This window comes from Dermacentor albipictus, chromosome 2 (genome assembly GCF_038994185.2).
Source record: "Dermacentor albipictus isolate Rhodes 1998 colony chromosome 2, USDA_Dalb.pri_finalv2, whole genome shotgun sequence".
NCBI classification, from domain to species: Eukaryota; Metazoa; Arthropoda; class Arachnida; order Ixodida; family Ixodidae; genus Dermacentor; species Dermacentor albipictus.
Window position 1 is genome coordinate 9,769,311 of NC_091822.1, and position 18,187 is coordinate 9,787,497.

Consider the following 18,187-nt stretch of genomic DNA (forward strand, 5'->3'; position numbering starts at 1 on the left):
GCTAAAAATAAGTGTATTTTCAAAGGGTCTGCCATGATTTGCATGTTGCTGCTGTCGTCACCTAGATGCCCTGCGTGCCATGCATGTAGCCTGCAGTTGTCATAATTATTTCTACTCGTATCGGTGAAGTTCTGTGTTCCCTTACGCGTTGATGGACAGACACGCCTGTCTACTTGCTTTGTTTTCGTCGCAGAGAAGCTCCCAAAAGCCAAAATGTACAGTGTATGTCACACCTTCCGCTCCATTGAACGTGCTGTTACACGTGCAACTTCTAGTTCCTGCGCCAGTTTGTCTCGCAACAACCGCAAAGTGCCTTTGTAGTGACGAAAATGCCGTCCACCTGGTCATCCGACATGTCAAATGCTGTGGCTCCTGTGAAGTGTGGCACGCATGAGCAGTTGATACATTTCAACAAAGTGCCCTCAATTGTAAATAGCTGAACTCGGGGAATGGAATATTGCAGAGTGTGTAATTACATGTCCACAGTGCAAGCTAGCACTGCAAATACAGTAGCGCCATGCAAATAAAAGCACCAGAACACTGCACCTTTCCGTATTATTTCACCCTTCAACATACAGACATTTTTTTGGTAACACTTGTTTATGTACACATCACGTGCGACAGTCTCTACATTGAATAAGTGCGAGAACAGTGAGTACTGCAGCAGTAGAGACATATGCAACATATCACAGACAAGTTGCAATAAATATTGCATCACATTGTTCTTGCATCTGAAAGATTCACAGGTAACGGCAGGCATCGTGTAAGGAAAGTGTTGTACGCTGCAGAAATAGCAACTGGCTTAAACTGCACCTTAAAAAGGTGCAGGTGCTTAAATCACGCATCGACAGAAGAATATCACTGCAAAATATGTAGGTACATCACTACATGTGAAAGGAACATGCTGTCGTGGAGTTCCATACTGAAAAAGAAAGCCATAATATCTTGCTTTGATATTGAGTAAGAGAAACTGCATAAATATTGCACACGAGGGGTAAACGTACAATGTATCACAACCATGAAAGAACACTGAATCGCAACGAAACCTGGTAATGAAAAACAAGAAAAGGACGTCAAGCCCTGTATGTCACGGCAACGAATTATATAAACCATGGAAAAACACTGAACGACAACAAAACGTACTCATGAAAAAGAAGACAGTAGGCCCCCTATGTCACGACAAAAAAGAAATAACCATGAAATATCAGTGAATGGCAACGAAACGTTATAATGAAAAACAAGAAAAGAAGACATTAAGCCTTGTATGTCATTACAAAAAAAATATTGACCATGAAGTACAGTAAATGGAAAAAAAATTTTATGACAACAAACAAGAAAAGAAGACATTGCACCCCTGCATGCCAAAAAAATGCAAGCATAATATGTACATAAATATGCAAAAAAATACACATTACAGATGAGGTGAAGGTGCATAGGCAAGGAATTTTCAGAGTTTTTTGCTGTGCATATTCAGAGGTTCCGTGTGACATTACATTAAGGCGCATTGATGACATAGGATTGAATTGTAGAACATTTGCAGTGTTGCTTCGTGCTTAACTTGACATGACAACAACTAGGCACCGCATAATTGCAATGCCGCAGTCAGATTAATGTACCATCGGGCTTGCTGGCACTTGTGCAGGTGAGCGTGATAGTGTGGGCGCTCTTATTGCTGAAGTATAACTTCAAGCAAAAAAAATCATGCTGCAACGGCTATGCTACTTGTGGTTGCATGAAAGGGTGACTTGAGCAATTATTTCTTGCTAACTAGCAATATCCGGCCTTCATATCACCATTACTACAACAGCAAAATTTAAGCTAATAAAAAAATGGTATAAAATTCCTTGCCTATGCTACTTCTTATTTACATATGTGGGTCCTGCGAGGGGGGAGGGACTTGGCTGCCACCATGGGCCAGTGCAGCCAGCAGCAGCTGCAGGATACGCTGGTGTGTCTCCTGTGCGCGTCGTTCCACTGCCAGCCGCTGCTGCTGCACGTCGCGCATGCTGCCAACCACCTCCCTCAGCTGTTGAAGTCCCTCCATGTGGGCAGCGTGTTGCTGCCGCAGCACCTCCATATGGACTGAATGCTGCTGGCGCAGGATGTCCATATGGGCCTCGTGGTGCTGTTAGCGAATAAGATGTGTAATTAGTTTAATTATATAAGCTCAGTGACAATGCCTTGGTATGTTGCATTCATCTGCATTTGCAGGCTATTGTCACTGTATATTGAAACACTGATAATATCTTTCTGGTCCATCAAATTTGTGCAGTCCCATCCCATTAAGATGTCTTACATGGTTATACCTGCTTCCCTGAACCTAATGCCACTTCTTTCTTTTCGCCACATAATTGCGTAAATATTGACACATATTATTCCATGCAAATGTGTACAAGATATAATCAGAGCACTGTATGCATACATTATGCTTGTTTAACGATTAATTGTTGGAGAGGTCATATGCTCGTCAATTTCATACGCAGAAAAATATACGTCTGTGGCCTTACACATACCCGCTGGTTTTGCTCCAGCATTTGTCGGCGGAAGCGAGCCTCCTCCTGTGCCCTGGCTTCCGCCGACTGGCCCTGCCGAACATATTCGGCAGTAGCCATATGGACAGCGCCCTCAAGGTCTTGCTGCTTCGACTGCCTATGGGGGGGTGCTTGCGACTCTCGTGGAGTTGCCTGGGGGGTCGGCTGGAAGGGTGGCTGCTGGAGGGTAGGCGGTTGCTCTTCATGCAAGACAAAAGCAAACACTGCTCATCCACTGTTATCCGACCCACACAGCTTGATTGTCCTAACCAGTCACTTCAAAATGTCATTGCAGCTGCACAGCTACAATTATGATACACAAGGCAGTCGCATAGTTGGAGCAAAAGATGTCACAGAAAATTGCTGGTTACATTAACCTATAAGAAGCACAAGGAATCTCTATTACAACATCATGTCATTTGTAGGCTTGCATTTCTGCTCCATGAATAAGAGCTGAATGCTGGACACAAAGGTAGTAACAGCACAGTGGGCTACTTCATAGCAAGGTCATACAGCAACTGCAAACAATGCTACAACAAAAGCTGGGTCACTAACTTACGTGTAAGGCCACTTGGCCCAGCAACAGCTGCAGGACCCGACACCACAAACGTGGCTGTTGCTGGTTCACTGCGGGAGGGCCCTGCAGCATCCTCCGAACTTGCGTCCTGCAGTCAGAGTAGTGTCGTTGCGAGCAGTGTGTGCAATACGCATCATTTACACAAGTTGCTGCTCAGAGTGCATAACCTATATTGTAACCAGCACAAAAAACGAAAAAAAAAATATGGCTGAAGAGATTTTGGAATGTTGTATTACAATGTAATGCTGAAAATGTGTTAGGCTACAGCAGCACAAACAACACTTTTTAAACCCAATGTACGCACCTCGCTATCGGCGAAGTACTGCGGCGGGGAAACAAGGAGGCCGCCTGTCCTCCCAAGGATGTCGAGGACGCGGCCGTCCACACCACCCACTTTCCCGCCTCCAGTGGCCCTGCAAACACAACAACGACAACAACTACGTGAAACGACGTTACTGTCAGCATCATTAGAAAGCTCACCTCTTCTCGCTCGCGGCCCTGGCCGCTTCTTTCTTGGCCTTGTGAGCCATTTTGGCCCAGTGGTTTCGCCAACGGCTCGTCGACTTAACCGCTGGGCCCTGTCCGTTTAACACTGCCGCCACCGCCTCCCATAGATCGTTCTTTCGAGCAGCAGTCATACGTGGCGAGAACTCCGTAGAAGCTCTCGCCAGGTATGGGTGCTGCTCGATGAACTGCACCAGAATATCGGTCTGTTCCTGTGACACTCTGGGCCCTTTCGCTGCCGCCATTTCCGATTTTCAAACTTGGGAATTTCAGCCGGCCCGCAACACAGTAAGAAATTTACAGTAAAACATTCTGTCTAAGCTAAGCGCCTGCATAAAGTGCTCACTACGAATTGATTATTTTTTGCATTTTTATACCACTAATATAGAAAAGGTAAACAAGCTACTCACATTTACCGTTGTAGCAGCTTCTTTCACGGAGCGTAACCGTCAGCGCAGGGGCGCCAGGCCCAGCGGAGTATTACTGTTGCTGCGATCACATTGACGAGGCTATTGTTCTGTCGTGGCGGTGCTCTAATGAAGGGTGCTGAGTGGCTTGACAGTTCTCGATCCACTATGTTGCAAAGTTTGTCCTCGTGGGTTACGGTTAATTCTTGTTGGCCCTTCGTAAAGAAGAAATTATCACACGTCAGACATGATGCACCAAAAACCACACGACAACGTAAGCACTACACGAGCAATATTTACTCACCTCACTCTGCTGCATCTCACGGCTCCTGCAAGCAGCGCAGATTCTTCTCAGATGCAAGTGTACCGCTGTGGGCCGCAAATAGTTGCGCTGCGTTACCGACACACTAGCGGCTGTCAGCTGTTGCAGGTAAACAAAGGCTGCCATTTTGCGTGAGCTCAACGGCATGGATTGGATGCACATCCGACTACTATGTGGCTACGGTTTCGAAAATAGAGCACTTGCGTTTGCATTTCTTTGGACTGCGGCAGCTTTTGCGTTGTAATGTAACAAAATGAATTTGCTTTGCGCAGCATGGAAGTCCGCTTTCATTAAGTGCTGTTTCACAAAACAAATTTGCTATACAGTCCCGGAAAAAGAGAAGAGAATACGAAAGAAACATCCGGCGAATGAAGGGAGCTTCTGATTGGACGATCCAAAAAACGTCGTGCCTACGTGTACACAATTTCCAAAATCGATGACGTCTCGCGAAGAGGCATTGGCATGAAAAAAGGCATTCCTACAAAATAGCACCCCTGCTCCCTCTATGTTGCATTGCAATGCGACATGCCCTTTAAAATGCTTTGTATGAACAATATCAGTGCTCTTTATGGATTTGCTGTCTACATAATAGCTGATATTGCTTTTTGTAAACAGCATGAAACATATCTTTTAGCACTGCAGGATTCCGTCACGTATATAATACGTACAAGGTCTGTTAGAAAAGTATTTGACCTTTTTTGCGAACACCTGATAAATATGAAACAAGCGCATTTTCATCAGCCGCCCTTGAACCTTTGTGCGCATGCGCGAATTTTTTCCCGCCTGCCAATAGCGTGAATTGCTGGGACGCAGCGTTTGAATGAGGTAGTACACAGTACTCTCGTCGGTTTTTTATTGCAAGGAAAATGGCGGAGCGACTGGAGCAGTGCTACTGCATCAAGAAGAGGTGACTGTTGGGCTAGTTGGTCGTTCATATTTGAAGTAGTAGCTTAGCGCAAATAAAACCACAGAAACCACAGACACTGTCTTCCTTGTGTCTGGTTTTATTTGCGCTAAGCTACTACTTCAAATACTGCATCAAATTTTGCCAGGAACTGGGCGACAGCCAAGTGGAAACCATTCGGAAGATTCAGACTGCTTTGAGTGACTATGCTATGAGCAGCACACAGATTAAGGAGTGGTACAACCAGTTTAAAGATGGCCACACATCGGTGGAGAGCGAGCCACGCTCCAGTCGGCCATCAACATCCCAAAATGACCAGGTCATTGCCGAAGTGAACCCCATGGTGATGCGGGACCGTCGTGTGACTATGCAAGAAATTGCAGAAAAGGTAGGCATCAGCACATTTTATCCACATTCCATTATCACCGAAGATTTCGCCATGAAGAGAGTTGCGCCGAAATTCGTTCCCAAGCTGCTCATGGTGGAGCAAAAGCAACTTCGTGTTGAAGTCTCACAGACATGCTGGATTCCACAAACAGTGACCCCAACTTCATGAACACCATAATCACTGGTGACAAGTCTTGGATGTATGTTTCCGACCCGGAAACCAAATCCCTGTCGTTACAGTGGAAGCATTCCACGTCACCAACCAAAGACCGCTAAGTGCGCAGCAATGTCAAAGAGTTGCTGACCGCTTTCTTTGACTCCCGCAGTGTGGTACAGCACGGGTACGCACCACAGGGTCAAACAATCACTAAAGACTACTACAGGGATGTCCTCCATGGCCTATGTGATGCTGTTTGGCACAAGAAACCGAAGTTGTCAACAGGAAATTGGCGCATCCATCATGACAATGCATTTCTTGTACTTGATTCAGACTTCTTTGGCAAAAAACCAGACTCCTGTAGTTCGACAGGCTCCTTACTCTCCTTATATGGCCACCCGCGACTTCTGGCTGTTTCCCAAAATCAAGAGGCCATTGAAAAGAGCACGATTTCAGGCAAGAGAAGACATGGCTGCAACGACAGCTGAGCTAAACTGCATTCGGAAAGAGGCCTTCTCGGAATGCTTCTGACAATGGCAGCACCACTGGGAGAAGTGGCTAGAGTCCCAAGGAGACTACTTTGAGGGTGATTAGGTTTCCAACGCTCCAGTTATGCCAGTTTTTTTTTCTTCAGCCAAAGGTCGGATACTTTTCCAACAGACCTCGTAGGTGCAATATTGTAGGTGCAATGGCTGTATGGTTTACCTGGCCCACACCAAACACAAGCCTCGTTGCGTTAGAGAATGTGTCCCTTGGCAATAAAATGCAGACCCTAACACCGCTTCTCTGTCATCTGTGTTGCAGACGAAGCCAGCTTTGTCGTCTGCATTCCCGGCCGGCAAGCTGTGCGCACATCCGAGAAAAGTCGGTGCTGACAAAATTTCAAAAAGAATTTCTCGCATTTAAAAATAATGCCTTTAAGTTCACACATGCATAGCAGACACGTAGAGCTATCCAATAATGTATCACATATTTTTTGGCCAACTACCAAAGCTGTTTTTTCCTTGAACGTGAAGCTTCTTGCAAAAGATTAAAATTTCTTTTTGTTACAGGCGATCAGCTGTACCTTCGGAGCTTCAAATATTTTTCAGCTATACTATGTCACCTGGGCTGCCATTCTGTATTTAATTTCTGTCCTGTGAATTTTTCGGTGCGAAAAAAAACTAACGGATTGCAATTTGACTCACTTTTGCCGGTGCCAAAAGCACTTGAAGTATTCAAATATTTGAAAAATTGGCTATTTCGGCAGTTGCATCACTTCACCGTATTTCCACGCGCACCATTTGAAGGCCTCAATCAATACAATGTGCATTTGAAAATGAATTTGATTGATGTCCTCTAGCTCAGCTGAGCAGGAAAACTAAACTGTCACCAAAATGCTACAAAATATCTGGCAAAAATAAATAAAAGTGGGTAATGAGTTTTGAACTCTAGCAAGCATATGGCAATGTTTCAGCTATATGTGTGCTGTCAAAAAAACGCTGGTCGATCCGGCATAGAATCGCACACCTGCAAGTGCATCTGTGCCATTGTCAGAGTTCAGTAAAAACTGCATTTTACATAACTTTGTAAGAATGGTTTATTGCTATCTAAAATATATGTGCAAAATTTATTAGGTATAAGTCCGCTTAAATTTAAAATGCAACAAAACATCTCCGGTAATGGCAATGATGTGCCTTTCATGTTAGCATGAAACCATATCTTATTGTGAATTCTTTCGTTATTTTTTTGTGGCAGTGAATAAAATTGAAACGGAACTCACACAAGAGTAACTTTGTTGTATTACAGCGCATCACTAATAGCTGCTTCTTTTTCATATAAACGTCTGAAGCAGTTAATATGAATAAGTCGCTTGGTATGCAATGACCTGCGCAGGAACGTTATCATGGCAGAAAACACAACTGGATCATGCAACAGCAATGCAGCATAATAAACTGCTCCCATAAGCATCACTTATTGTGATTGCCATGTTTCAAGAGTAGGTTAGGTATACTGAAATTGGCACACACCATTCAACCAACAAATAAGGATTGTACAGTGATCCTTTTCAGTTTTACAGTTTTTCTTAAGTTGTCTGTGCCAGGTAGCATGATTCTTGAGCTGGATTATTCAGAGGTGGACATTACTAGCACAAGAAATGGAAAGAATAAACTGATTCTGTCAATTTAATCATTCACTTATAACGTCACGGCACATATTCCAGTTTGCAAATTGTAGCCAGTGAGTTTGAAATATATATTCACTTGAAGTTAATTTCCAGGATGACGCCAGTTTCGACATTTTTCCATAAATGTGAGAGAAATACATGGGCATTCCGGTTACTTTCGTGCTTCAATGCATAACAGTGCATTTTGTTAAAAAAATTAAGTGCTACAGCAGTGCATTTCTACAGCCAGTTTGATGGCGTGTGTCTCGTTACTGGTGTCATTCTGGAAATTCATTGTAAGTGCATACACCTTGTAAAATTACCGATTACAATTCGTAAAAACTTTATTACGAACTGAGTTTTTGTTAATCAGCTGACTATGGTGTTTTGATTTCTCATGCAAGTATTGTATGGCACTCTGTATCTAAAGTTATGTGAGCTGCAGCAGCCAGTCTTTAATAAAGTCCATGAAACTTAAAGATAACCTCCCTGCATATCGGGTCTCAGTTGAGTACTGTGGGCTCAAGCAAATCGTGCCATGGTTATAGTACCAGTGGCTACCTAATACAGAAAGCAAGTACCTTTTTTGTGTGTTCTTATTTACAGTCATCTCAGTCTGCTTGTACATTTATTTATTTAGGTATTTATATTTATAAGTTTATTTCTTTTGGGAAATGTGTTTTACATGAGGGCCACGCAAACTACATCTTTAGTATTCAATTTTGTTATGGTGTCAAGCTGCAGGAAGTTTGTACTTTTAGTTTTTAAGAAGTTTCTGATGTTCTCAAACTACAAATGGTTGTACATTTACACAGATGTTTGGTTACAAATAAACAGCTCACCTAGAATAATGGTTTTTGTCTGCATTAGTTCAGCACTGTTGATTTTGTGGAGGACCATTCACTCTGACAATTGAAAAAGGTGGCATAACACTACTGCTAGCATCTTTAAGATATAGTTTCTTACAGGCAATCTAGGAGCATGCTTTTGAGCCCGGGGGACAGAGGCCTCCAATACAAAACGCCTGCATTTAAATTTTATCCCTATCCTCTCACAGCAAACATACCACGTGACATCAAAGGTAATTATGTGCAACATAGCTCAGCAGTATTTTCAGGAAAGTGCAGGTTTAAACTGCTAAATACCCAGTGGGGCGTAAAGGGCTTTCAACATAATTTGAGTGTTGATGTTCAACAGATCTGCAACAATTCTTCCATGGGCTTTCAATATTGACGAACAATATATTTCAACAATAGCTCAATGGGATTTCAATTTTGAGACTGGACACATTTTCAATGCTTCAATGAACTTTCAACTTTGACGAACAACAGATTTCAACAACACCTCAATGGGCTTTCAATTTTGAGCTTCAACAATGCTTCAATGGACTTTCAACATTGACAAACAACACATTTCAACAATACCTCAATGGGCTTTCAACATTGACAAATGACACATCTTCAACAATGCTTCAATGGGCTTTCAAAATTGAAATACACAATAGTTTCAACGATATGCCAATGATCTTTCAAATTGAGAGGCCACAATGATGTTTCGACAAAATGTCGCGGGCCAATTATCAGCACCTGTCAACAATTTCCTCAATAATGTTTCAACAATTCTCCCATGACCTTTCAAGGTCATTTGTTGATGTTGTACAAATGATATTTCTATAACCTTTCAACAATTTTTTTTGTAAGGGTTTGCCTTTCACGAAAACTGTCTTTTATTTCGGTACAGAGCAGTTTCTTCTTTCATTGTGAAAGCTAAGCAAAAGTGGTCTCCTATCCACGCGTTGAAGGTATCTGGACAGTGAAGCTGTAAACTGGAATTAGGACGATTACTCATTCTGGTGTAGCTTGAAATTTTTGAGATGGCGACACTCATATACACTTTGCCTAATTATTATCCTAAGACGTTTCAACGGCCTGCGACTTGGCGTATGCCGCTACTTCTTGCACCGGCAAAGAGTGCACACGAAGAAGAGAAAGCACGTAACCACATTTTCGCCGCACCTCGCATCGATATGCACGCTACTCTTTAGGACTTGCAAATTCCGGGCAACTGCAGCGTATGCAATTGCGCTATCAAACAGGGAACACTTCAGGCGAACGCTAGGCGCCAAGGCGAGCTGTCTGGCTCTTCTGGGTCAAGGCCGTCTGGTTCTTCTTTCTGGTTCACGGCCGGCGCCGCGGATCAATGGTAGGATTGATGCCATGAGCGTCCCCCTTGAAGCGCGTTGGTGGGTTGCTCCACGAAAATCTTATTTTGCCTAATGTTCTATCTGTATTTTTGAGAAAACACACACACACAAAGGAATCCCAGCATCAAATTTTTGAACCATTACAAGGCACTCCGTTTTTGTACACCTTCCTATTTTGTTGCCTCCCTATTTTTCTGCGCCAATCCTCCAATCGCCTCTTACTAATCTTTGTTCCGGACATGTTTCAACTTCAGCCTTCAACTTCAACTTCATTATTTCACGTTTCTTCAGTTTAGAAAGAAAGGTCGGAAACTTTTAGACAGGAAAAAAAAAACTACAGCAAAGTAGCTTGACTAGGTTCCTGCCCAGTCTTGGCATAGACGACCCGCCGTGGTAGCTCAGTGGCTCGGTGTTGGGCTGCTGAGCACGAGGTCGCGGGATCGAATCCCGGCCACGGCGGCCGCATTTCGACGGGGGCGAAATGTGAAAACACCCGTTTACTTAGATCTAGGTGCACCTTAAAGATCCCGAGGTGGTAGAAATTTCCGGTGTCCTCTACTACGGCGAGCCTCATAATCAGAAAGTGGCTCTGGCACGTAAAGCGCCGTAATTTTTTTGGCATAGAGGGTAATCAGCAAACTATACAGTTTATACAATGAAGATAATGAATACTGGCGAGCAACGCATCCAAAAATGTAGTCATATAATTCCTACGAGGGACAACACATCAAAAGAACACATTCATGATAGAATTATTTCACATATACTGTAAAGGTGCACATAGCGGAATTCGTACATAACATTAAAGTTAATGTACACAGTGTATTTAAGCGTTTCTTTCACTATAGTAAATTCGATGTAGTAGAGTCAAACATAGATATATTAGTTGAACAAGAGATAGGGACTAACAATTTAGTAAGTGCGACATTTGAAATGTCATCATCATCATCAGCCTAGTTACACCCACTGCAAGGCAAAGGCCTCTCCCATACTTCTCCAACTACCCCGGTCATGTACTAATTGTGGCCATGTTGTCTCTGCAAATGTCTTAATGTGATCCGCCTACCTAACTTTCTGCCGCCCCCTGCTACGCTTCCCTTCCCTTGGAATTCAGTCCGTTACCCTTAATGACCATCGGTTATCTTCCCTCCTCATGACGTGTCCGGCCCATGCCCATTTCTTTTTCTTGATTTCAACTAAGATGTCATTTACCCGCGTTTGTTCTGCTGTTTTCTTATCCCTTAACATTACACCCATCATTCTTCATTCCATAGCTCGTTGCGTCGTCCTCAATTTCAGCAGAACCCTTTTCGTAAGCCTCCAGGTTTCTGCTCCATATGTGAGTACTGGTAACACACAACTGTTATACACTTTCCTTTTGAGGGATAGTGGCAACCTGCTCTTCATGATTTGAGAATGCCTGCCAAGCGCACCCCAGCCCATTCTTATTCTTCTGGTTATTTCAATCTCATGATCCGGGTCCGTGGTCACTACCTGCCCTAAATAGGTGTATTCCCTTACCACTTCCAATGCCTCGCTGCCTATTTTAAACTGCTGTTCTCTTTCGAGACTGTTAAACATTACTTTAGTTTTCTGCAGATTAATTTTTAGGCCCACCCTTCTGCTTTGCCTCTCCAGGTCAGTGAGGATACATTGCAGTTGGTCCCATGAGTTACTAAGCAATGCAATATCATCAGCGAATCGCAAGTTACTAAGGTATTGTCCATTAACTCTTATGCCCAATTCTTTCCAATCCAGGTCTCTGAATACCTCCTGTAAACACACTGTGAATAGCATTGGAGTGATCGTATCTCCCTGCCTAACGCCTTTCTTTATTAGGATTTTGTTGCTTTCTTTATGGAGGACTACGGTGGCTGTGGAGCCGCTATAAATATCTTTCAGTATATTTACATATGGCTCATCTACACCCTGATTCCGTAATGCCTCCATGACTGCTGAGGTTTCGAGTGAATCAAACGCTTTCTCGTAATCAATAAAAGCTATATATAAGGGTTGGTTATATTCGGCACATTTCTCTATCACTTGATTGATAGTGTGAACATATTCTATCCTTGAGTAGCCTTTGCGGAATCCTGCCTGGTGCTTTGGTTGATAGAAGTCTAAGGTGTTCCTGATTCTATTTGCGATTACTTTAGTAAATACTTTGTACGCAACCGACAGTAAGCTGATCGGTCTATAATTTTTCAAGTCTTTGACGTCCCCTTTCTTATGGATTTGGATTATGTTAGCGTTCTTCCAAGATTCCGGTACGCTCGAGGTTATGAGGCATTGCGTATACACGGTGGCCAGTTCCTCTAGAACAATCTGACCACCATCCTTCAACAAATCTGCTGTTACCTGATGCTCCCCAGCTGCCTTCCCCCTTTGCATAGCTCCTAAGGCTTTCTTTGCTTCTTCTGGCGTTGCCTGTAGGATTTCGAATTCCTCTAGGCTATTCTCTCTTGCACTATCGTCGTGGGTGCCACTGGTACTGTATAAATCTCTATAGAACTCCTCAGCCACTTGAACTATCTCATCCATATTAGTAACGATATTGCCGGCTTTGTCTCTTAAAGCACACATCTGATTCTTGCCTATTCCTAGTTTCTTCTTCACTGTTTTTAGGCTTCCTCCGTTCCTGAGAGCCTTTTGAATTCTATCCATATTATAGTTCCTGATGTCCGCAGTCTTACGGTTGTTGATCAGCTTAGAAAGTTCTACCAGTTCTATTCTAGCTGTAGGGTTAGAGGCTTTCATATATTGGCGTTTCTTGATTAGATTTTTCGTCTCCTGCGATAGCTTACTGGTTTCCTGTCTAACGGCGTTACCACCGACTTCTATTGCGCACTCCTTAATGATGCCCATAAGATTGTCGTTCATTGCTTCAACACTAAGGTCCTCTTCCTGAGTTAAAGACGAATATCTGTTCTGTAGCTTGATCCGGAATTCCTCTAGTTTCCCTCTTACCGCTAACTCATTGATTGTCTTCTTGTGTACCAGTTTCTTCCGTTCCCTCCTCAGGTCTAGGCTAATTCGAGTTCTTACCATCCTATGGTCACTGCAGCGTACCTTGCCGAGCATGTCTACATCTTGTATAATGCCAGGGTTCGCACAGAGTATGAAGTCGATTTCATTTCTAGTCTCACCATTAGGGCTCCTCCACGTCCACTTTCGGCTAACCCGCTTGCGGAAAAAGGTATTCATTATGCGCATATTATTCTGTTCTGCAAACTCTATTAATAACTCTCTTCTGCTATTCCTAGAGCATATGCCATATTCCCCCACTGTCTTGTCTCCAGCCTGCTTCTTGCCTACCCTGGCATTGAAGTCGCCCATCAGTGTAGTGTATTTTGTTTTGAGTTTACCCATCGCCGATTCCAAGTCTTCATAAAAGCTTTCGACTTCCTGGTCATCATGACTGCATGTAGGGGCATAGACTTGTACCAGCTTGAATTTTTACCTCTTATTAAGTTTCACAACAAGACCTGCCACCCTCTCGTTAATGCTATAGAATTCCTGTATGTTACCAGCTATTTCCTTATTAATCAGGAATCCGACTCCCAGTTCTCGTCTCTCCGCTAAGCCCCGGTAGCAGGGTACGTGCCTGCTTTTTAGCACTGTATATGCTTCTTTTGTCCTCCCAACCTCACTGAGCCCTACTATATACCATTTACTACCCTCTAATTCCTCCAATAACACTGCTAGACTCGCCTCACTAGATAACGTTCTAACGTTAAACGTTGCCAGGTTCAGATTCCAGTGGCGGCCTGTGTGTAACGCGAAAGTGGGCGTAATCAATTCATGTTCAGAAAAAGAAATCTCTTAGACTCCTTCCTAGTAATGGTGTCCAAATCAATTCCTTGGAAATGTAATTGTCTCAAGTAAATGGGCATCCGATGTTCTAGTTTATTTAATCCGTGGTTTGTGCGAGAAAAAGACATTGACCATTGGTATCTGTTCCTGATATTGGCTTTTAACGCGAAAGCGTTAAGGAGCTCGTGTCGCAGAAAAGCCGGTGTCGTCGGCGTCGGGTGTCGGCGTCGGGTGTCGGCGTTTTGCGGCGTTGACCGTGAGCGATAAATCACGGCAGGCACTCCATAAATGAAAAGCAACTTCCAAGATGGGCTGGGTGGGAATCGAACCAGGGTCTCCCGAGTGTGAGACGGAGACGCTACCACTCAGCCACGATTTCGATGCTTCCAAAAGGTACAAACGCGCCTCTAGTGAATGCGGTGTTGCCTTCGAAACGAGCCGTGGAAAGTTATACTGTGGTGTATATCGGTAATTATGAACATGTAACTTACAGAAGTCGCAATTACACGAGTAGCGAAGTGCGTTTCGCTGCATTTCTTCTGCGCTTTCCGCACACGGAGAGCCATCTTGCGGCAAACACAGAAGACCCCCTCCTCTCCATGTACGGCGCTGCCCCGACAGATGGCGCGCCACGCGCGCATTGGAGCTGTCGCGGCTCGGACTCTCTCCCCTGACAACGCTTCGCCTTGCTCCCTCTGTAGAATCAAGCGTCCTTCCTTTCTTTAGATCACTATCTCTCTATCTCTCTGCCCGTGCCGATCACGGCGTTTGGCTGGCGTGTATCATTTCCCCCTCCGGGATACCGAGTTCTTTGGTTCCCTCCGCTTGCTCAGGCGCACGTTTCGTTGCTGCGCCGAACGCCGCGTTGCTCGACCTTATGGCTCGACGCTCACCGCGTCTGATGCGGGGCGCCTCGTAAGTGATGGCTGCCCTGTAGCCCATTGTCTTACACCCATTGGCGGGTCGTCGGGAACGCTATCGCGTTCCACTCTTGAAGGCGAAGCTTAAGCATCCTCCAATTTTTATGAGGTTTTCTAAGTTTACATAACATTATAAAAGGTTTGTTATCAAATTTAACGCTTAATTCATGTTTCCTAAGACTGAACTGGAAAATGTTTTGAAGAGGAATCGCGTTCACCGCAGCGAACAGCACGGCCGTGTGCGCGTCACTAGAAGTATTTGCAATTTGGAGAATGGGCTTCTTCCGTAAAAATGGAGCTTGTTAATGTAGCTTATTAGAGTCTTTCAGCATACAACGCTACAATTCTTTATGTACGTGGGCGGCGAAGATAGAATTACAAAGGAACAATTCACCCTTGGGTTGACGTGCCCACTGAAATTTAGATAGTGTGTCACAGGGTTTTGCGAAATATTTCACCAATCGGTAGGCATGCGCGTCCCAGTTCATGTGCGGATTGAAAATCACACATGTTTTGACCTTCAGCCCAAGTTCTATTGTTTCTGATCCTAAGTGCAGTAGTCTGAGGTTACAATTTACAAGGTTTTGAACATGTGTAAACAAAGAAACTTTAGTTTTGGAGGCATTAATTTCAAAGCAATTAATGTTAGTCCATTCCAATAATGTATGTACTGTAATATTCCCTAAGTTAGCGTGTGATTGTCTGTAGACTGGGGAAAGAGGGCAGTGTCATCTGCATGCATTGCCCACTCGGCACGTCGATTCATCCGGATTAGGTCATGTACCTAAATAATAAATTGTAGTGGCGCCAGTGTGCTTCCCTGCTAACTCCACGTGTTATTTAAAACAGAGAGGAACGATTTTCATCAATTACAACGCACTGCTTTATATTATTTAGGCACGACTTAAGAAGGTCAATTGAAACACCAAGTAATCCATAATGCTCAAGTGTAACGGCTAATATTTTATGGTTTATTCTATCGAATGCCTTCGAAAGTCAATATATGTCTGGCATTTGTTCCAGCGAAGCTGTATATGCCTCACATGCGGCATTTCGTGTCGTCCGCGGGCCGAAATTATCATCAGCAGCTGGCTCTAGCGTCGTCGCCTTCTCCTTTGGTGCCCCTAGGCGCAAGCGCGCGAACACACCCGTGCCACTGCTCGCGTGTTCGACGTCGTCGTCTTCCACAGCTGACTCCGTTGAGCGAAAAACTATCACCAATGGCTGTTTCGAGCGAGGCTGACGTCACGGCTTCATAAGTGAACGAAGTAATTGATCTGAGTATCGTTCTGCCGGTGGGTGGGCCGCGCGTCCTCAGGACTGCAGAAGAACAGCGCGCATATGAAGAGCGACGGAGGGAGCAGCGACGCGAGTGTGATCGTCGAGGGCGCGCGGCGGCCGACGAGTTCCCGCGAGGCTAGCGAGAACGTGGACGAGTTCAAGGGTGCGAGGTTCCGAAAATAATTCCTTCATTCTCATTGCTCTACCTCTGACATCTATGACAGACTGTGGTTCGATAACGACATCGCTGCCATCGGTGTCGTGAGGGACGATGAGAAGCGACGACGCGCGTTGGAAGTGTTAACGCGGTGCTACCTCTGCGAGTGTGGGTCGGAATTTCGTGTGTGTGGTACGTGTAGAGAGGCCCAGGGTGCGCTTGCACGACGACGAACCGCTGCGTGGGCCCGCATGGGCGCGCCTCTACGTGGCGTCACTGGTCATCGACCTTCGCAGAGTTGAATGGCTCGTTGTGTTACTTTTCGAAGCCATTGAGAATAAGTTATGAGTTAATAACGGTCGGCATACTGCGGCGAAAACCAAGCAACTGTAGAGATAGTAAAGTCCCTTTCGCAAAAGGAAGGAACTCGTTCTCAATTTTTTTTCTAAACATTTGGAGCTGACAGGTAATATAGATATCTACCTGTAATTTGAGAAGCTATTCCTGTAACCGGATTTAAATATTAGTCTGCCTGGCGCGCTGTATATTTTAAGGAAAAGCATGGCTGGATAGACAAACGTTAAGGATAAAGAAGAGTACTGGTGACCAGATGTCAAGGATATTTTTAACGGGCTTAATTTCAATTCCATTAATGCACGAGCCCTGCTTTTTTTTATAAAGGTGAAAGCTGAACATATTTCTTCGCGAGTTGTTGGTTTTAATAATGTTGTTTTGGGGTGTCAAATATTTAAGTATGGTTTTACTGCATCACGCGGTACATCAGATTTTGGTGAGACTAGAGTTGAAAAATATGCATTCACCCTATGCGCTAATTCTTTGCCCTTTCTTATTGCGCTATGAGCTATTATTTGAGCTCAACTTTCCCAGAAGAACCGTTGTTAAATAGTTTAGTAACTTCTCCCTAGAATGAATCGCTATTACCAAGTCTCTCATTACAAGGTGTTCAAAGTTGGTAGCTTTGATTCAGTGCAAAAATTTGGTCACGCGATTTCTGAATTCTTTAAAATCACAAAGCCCGTTCCGGTTGCTTGTTGTTACGAATTTGACAAATATCTTTTGAGCTGTCATGCAGTCCACGCGCCGTGAGCACAGCGTCGCCGCCGCCTCGACACGACGCAGTGGCGTATCGTCGGTGCACCCGCCACACTGGCGGTGCGTCGCGCGTAGATTGCGCTATAATGAAGCCTGCCTACAAAGGAAACAATAAGAAGTGAGATAAGCTAGAACATGACAATGGCCAATGCGTGTGTCTCTTTGCTCGGTGACGTCACGCAATGCGTAGGCACGTTACCTTAGTTGCGTTCCGCTCGTCTAAAGGGCAGGCCGCGTACTTCGCGGATCGAGCATGCCTATGACGAAGCAGAAGCGGGAACGGGCGCGAAGGCGGCTATATTCTACTATATTCTACTCTGGAGGCTGTCAGCGCCGAGTCTACCGTAGGAACCGCAAAGCTCTAGTAGCCTTAGTGACAAAATAATTGGGACGGTAAAAAAATGACAATTGATGTGGTGTGCCTTCATTTTAATTATTATAGTTCACCACCATATATACAGCTCCGCTGGTCATTCACCTACACAGAGTAGAGTGGCACAGAGTTTTTCTCTTAACCAATCTATAACACTCATTTGTCATCCAATTTTTCGTAGTTTTCTTGACCGTTTAACTTATTTCAGCCTAAACCAGTTGTGACAGGCCAACTGAAGTAAACCCATGAAAACATCGTACACTTTCTCAGCGCTCGTGAATTATTATACTGGGCTCCAATCATTGTCATTTCACACCGGAACGCACCTAAAGTTCAGGCTTTTACATCTTGCATAGCATACAATTCAGATTTTTGTGCTCTGTTGTTAAAAC

The 18,187-nt window shown here is 44.3% G+C and overlaps 2 protein-coding genes across 3 annotated transcripts in view; one reads left to right on the forward strand and one right to left on the reverse strand.

Moving 5' to 3' along the window:
- Positions 1 to 18,187, forward strand: part of LOC139055868 (neprilysin-2-like) — a 131,979-nt gene that overhangs the window by 16,889 nt on the left and 96,903 nt on the right. The gene's annotated exons all lie outside the window — the stretch shown is intronic.
- On the reverse strand, positions 833 to 8,766 carry LOC135900856 (uncharacterized). Its single transcript, XM_065430440.2, has 5 exons — positions 4,023 to 8,766; positions 3,413 to 3,521; positions 3,091 to 3,196; positions 2,514 to 2,731; positions 833 to 922 (listed from the first exon to the last, which is right to left on the reverse strand). Coding segments are annotated over exons 1-5 (525 nt in total). The 5' UTR covers positions 4,025 to 8,766.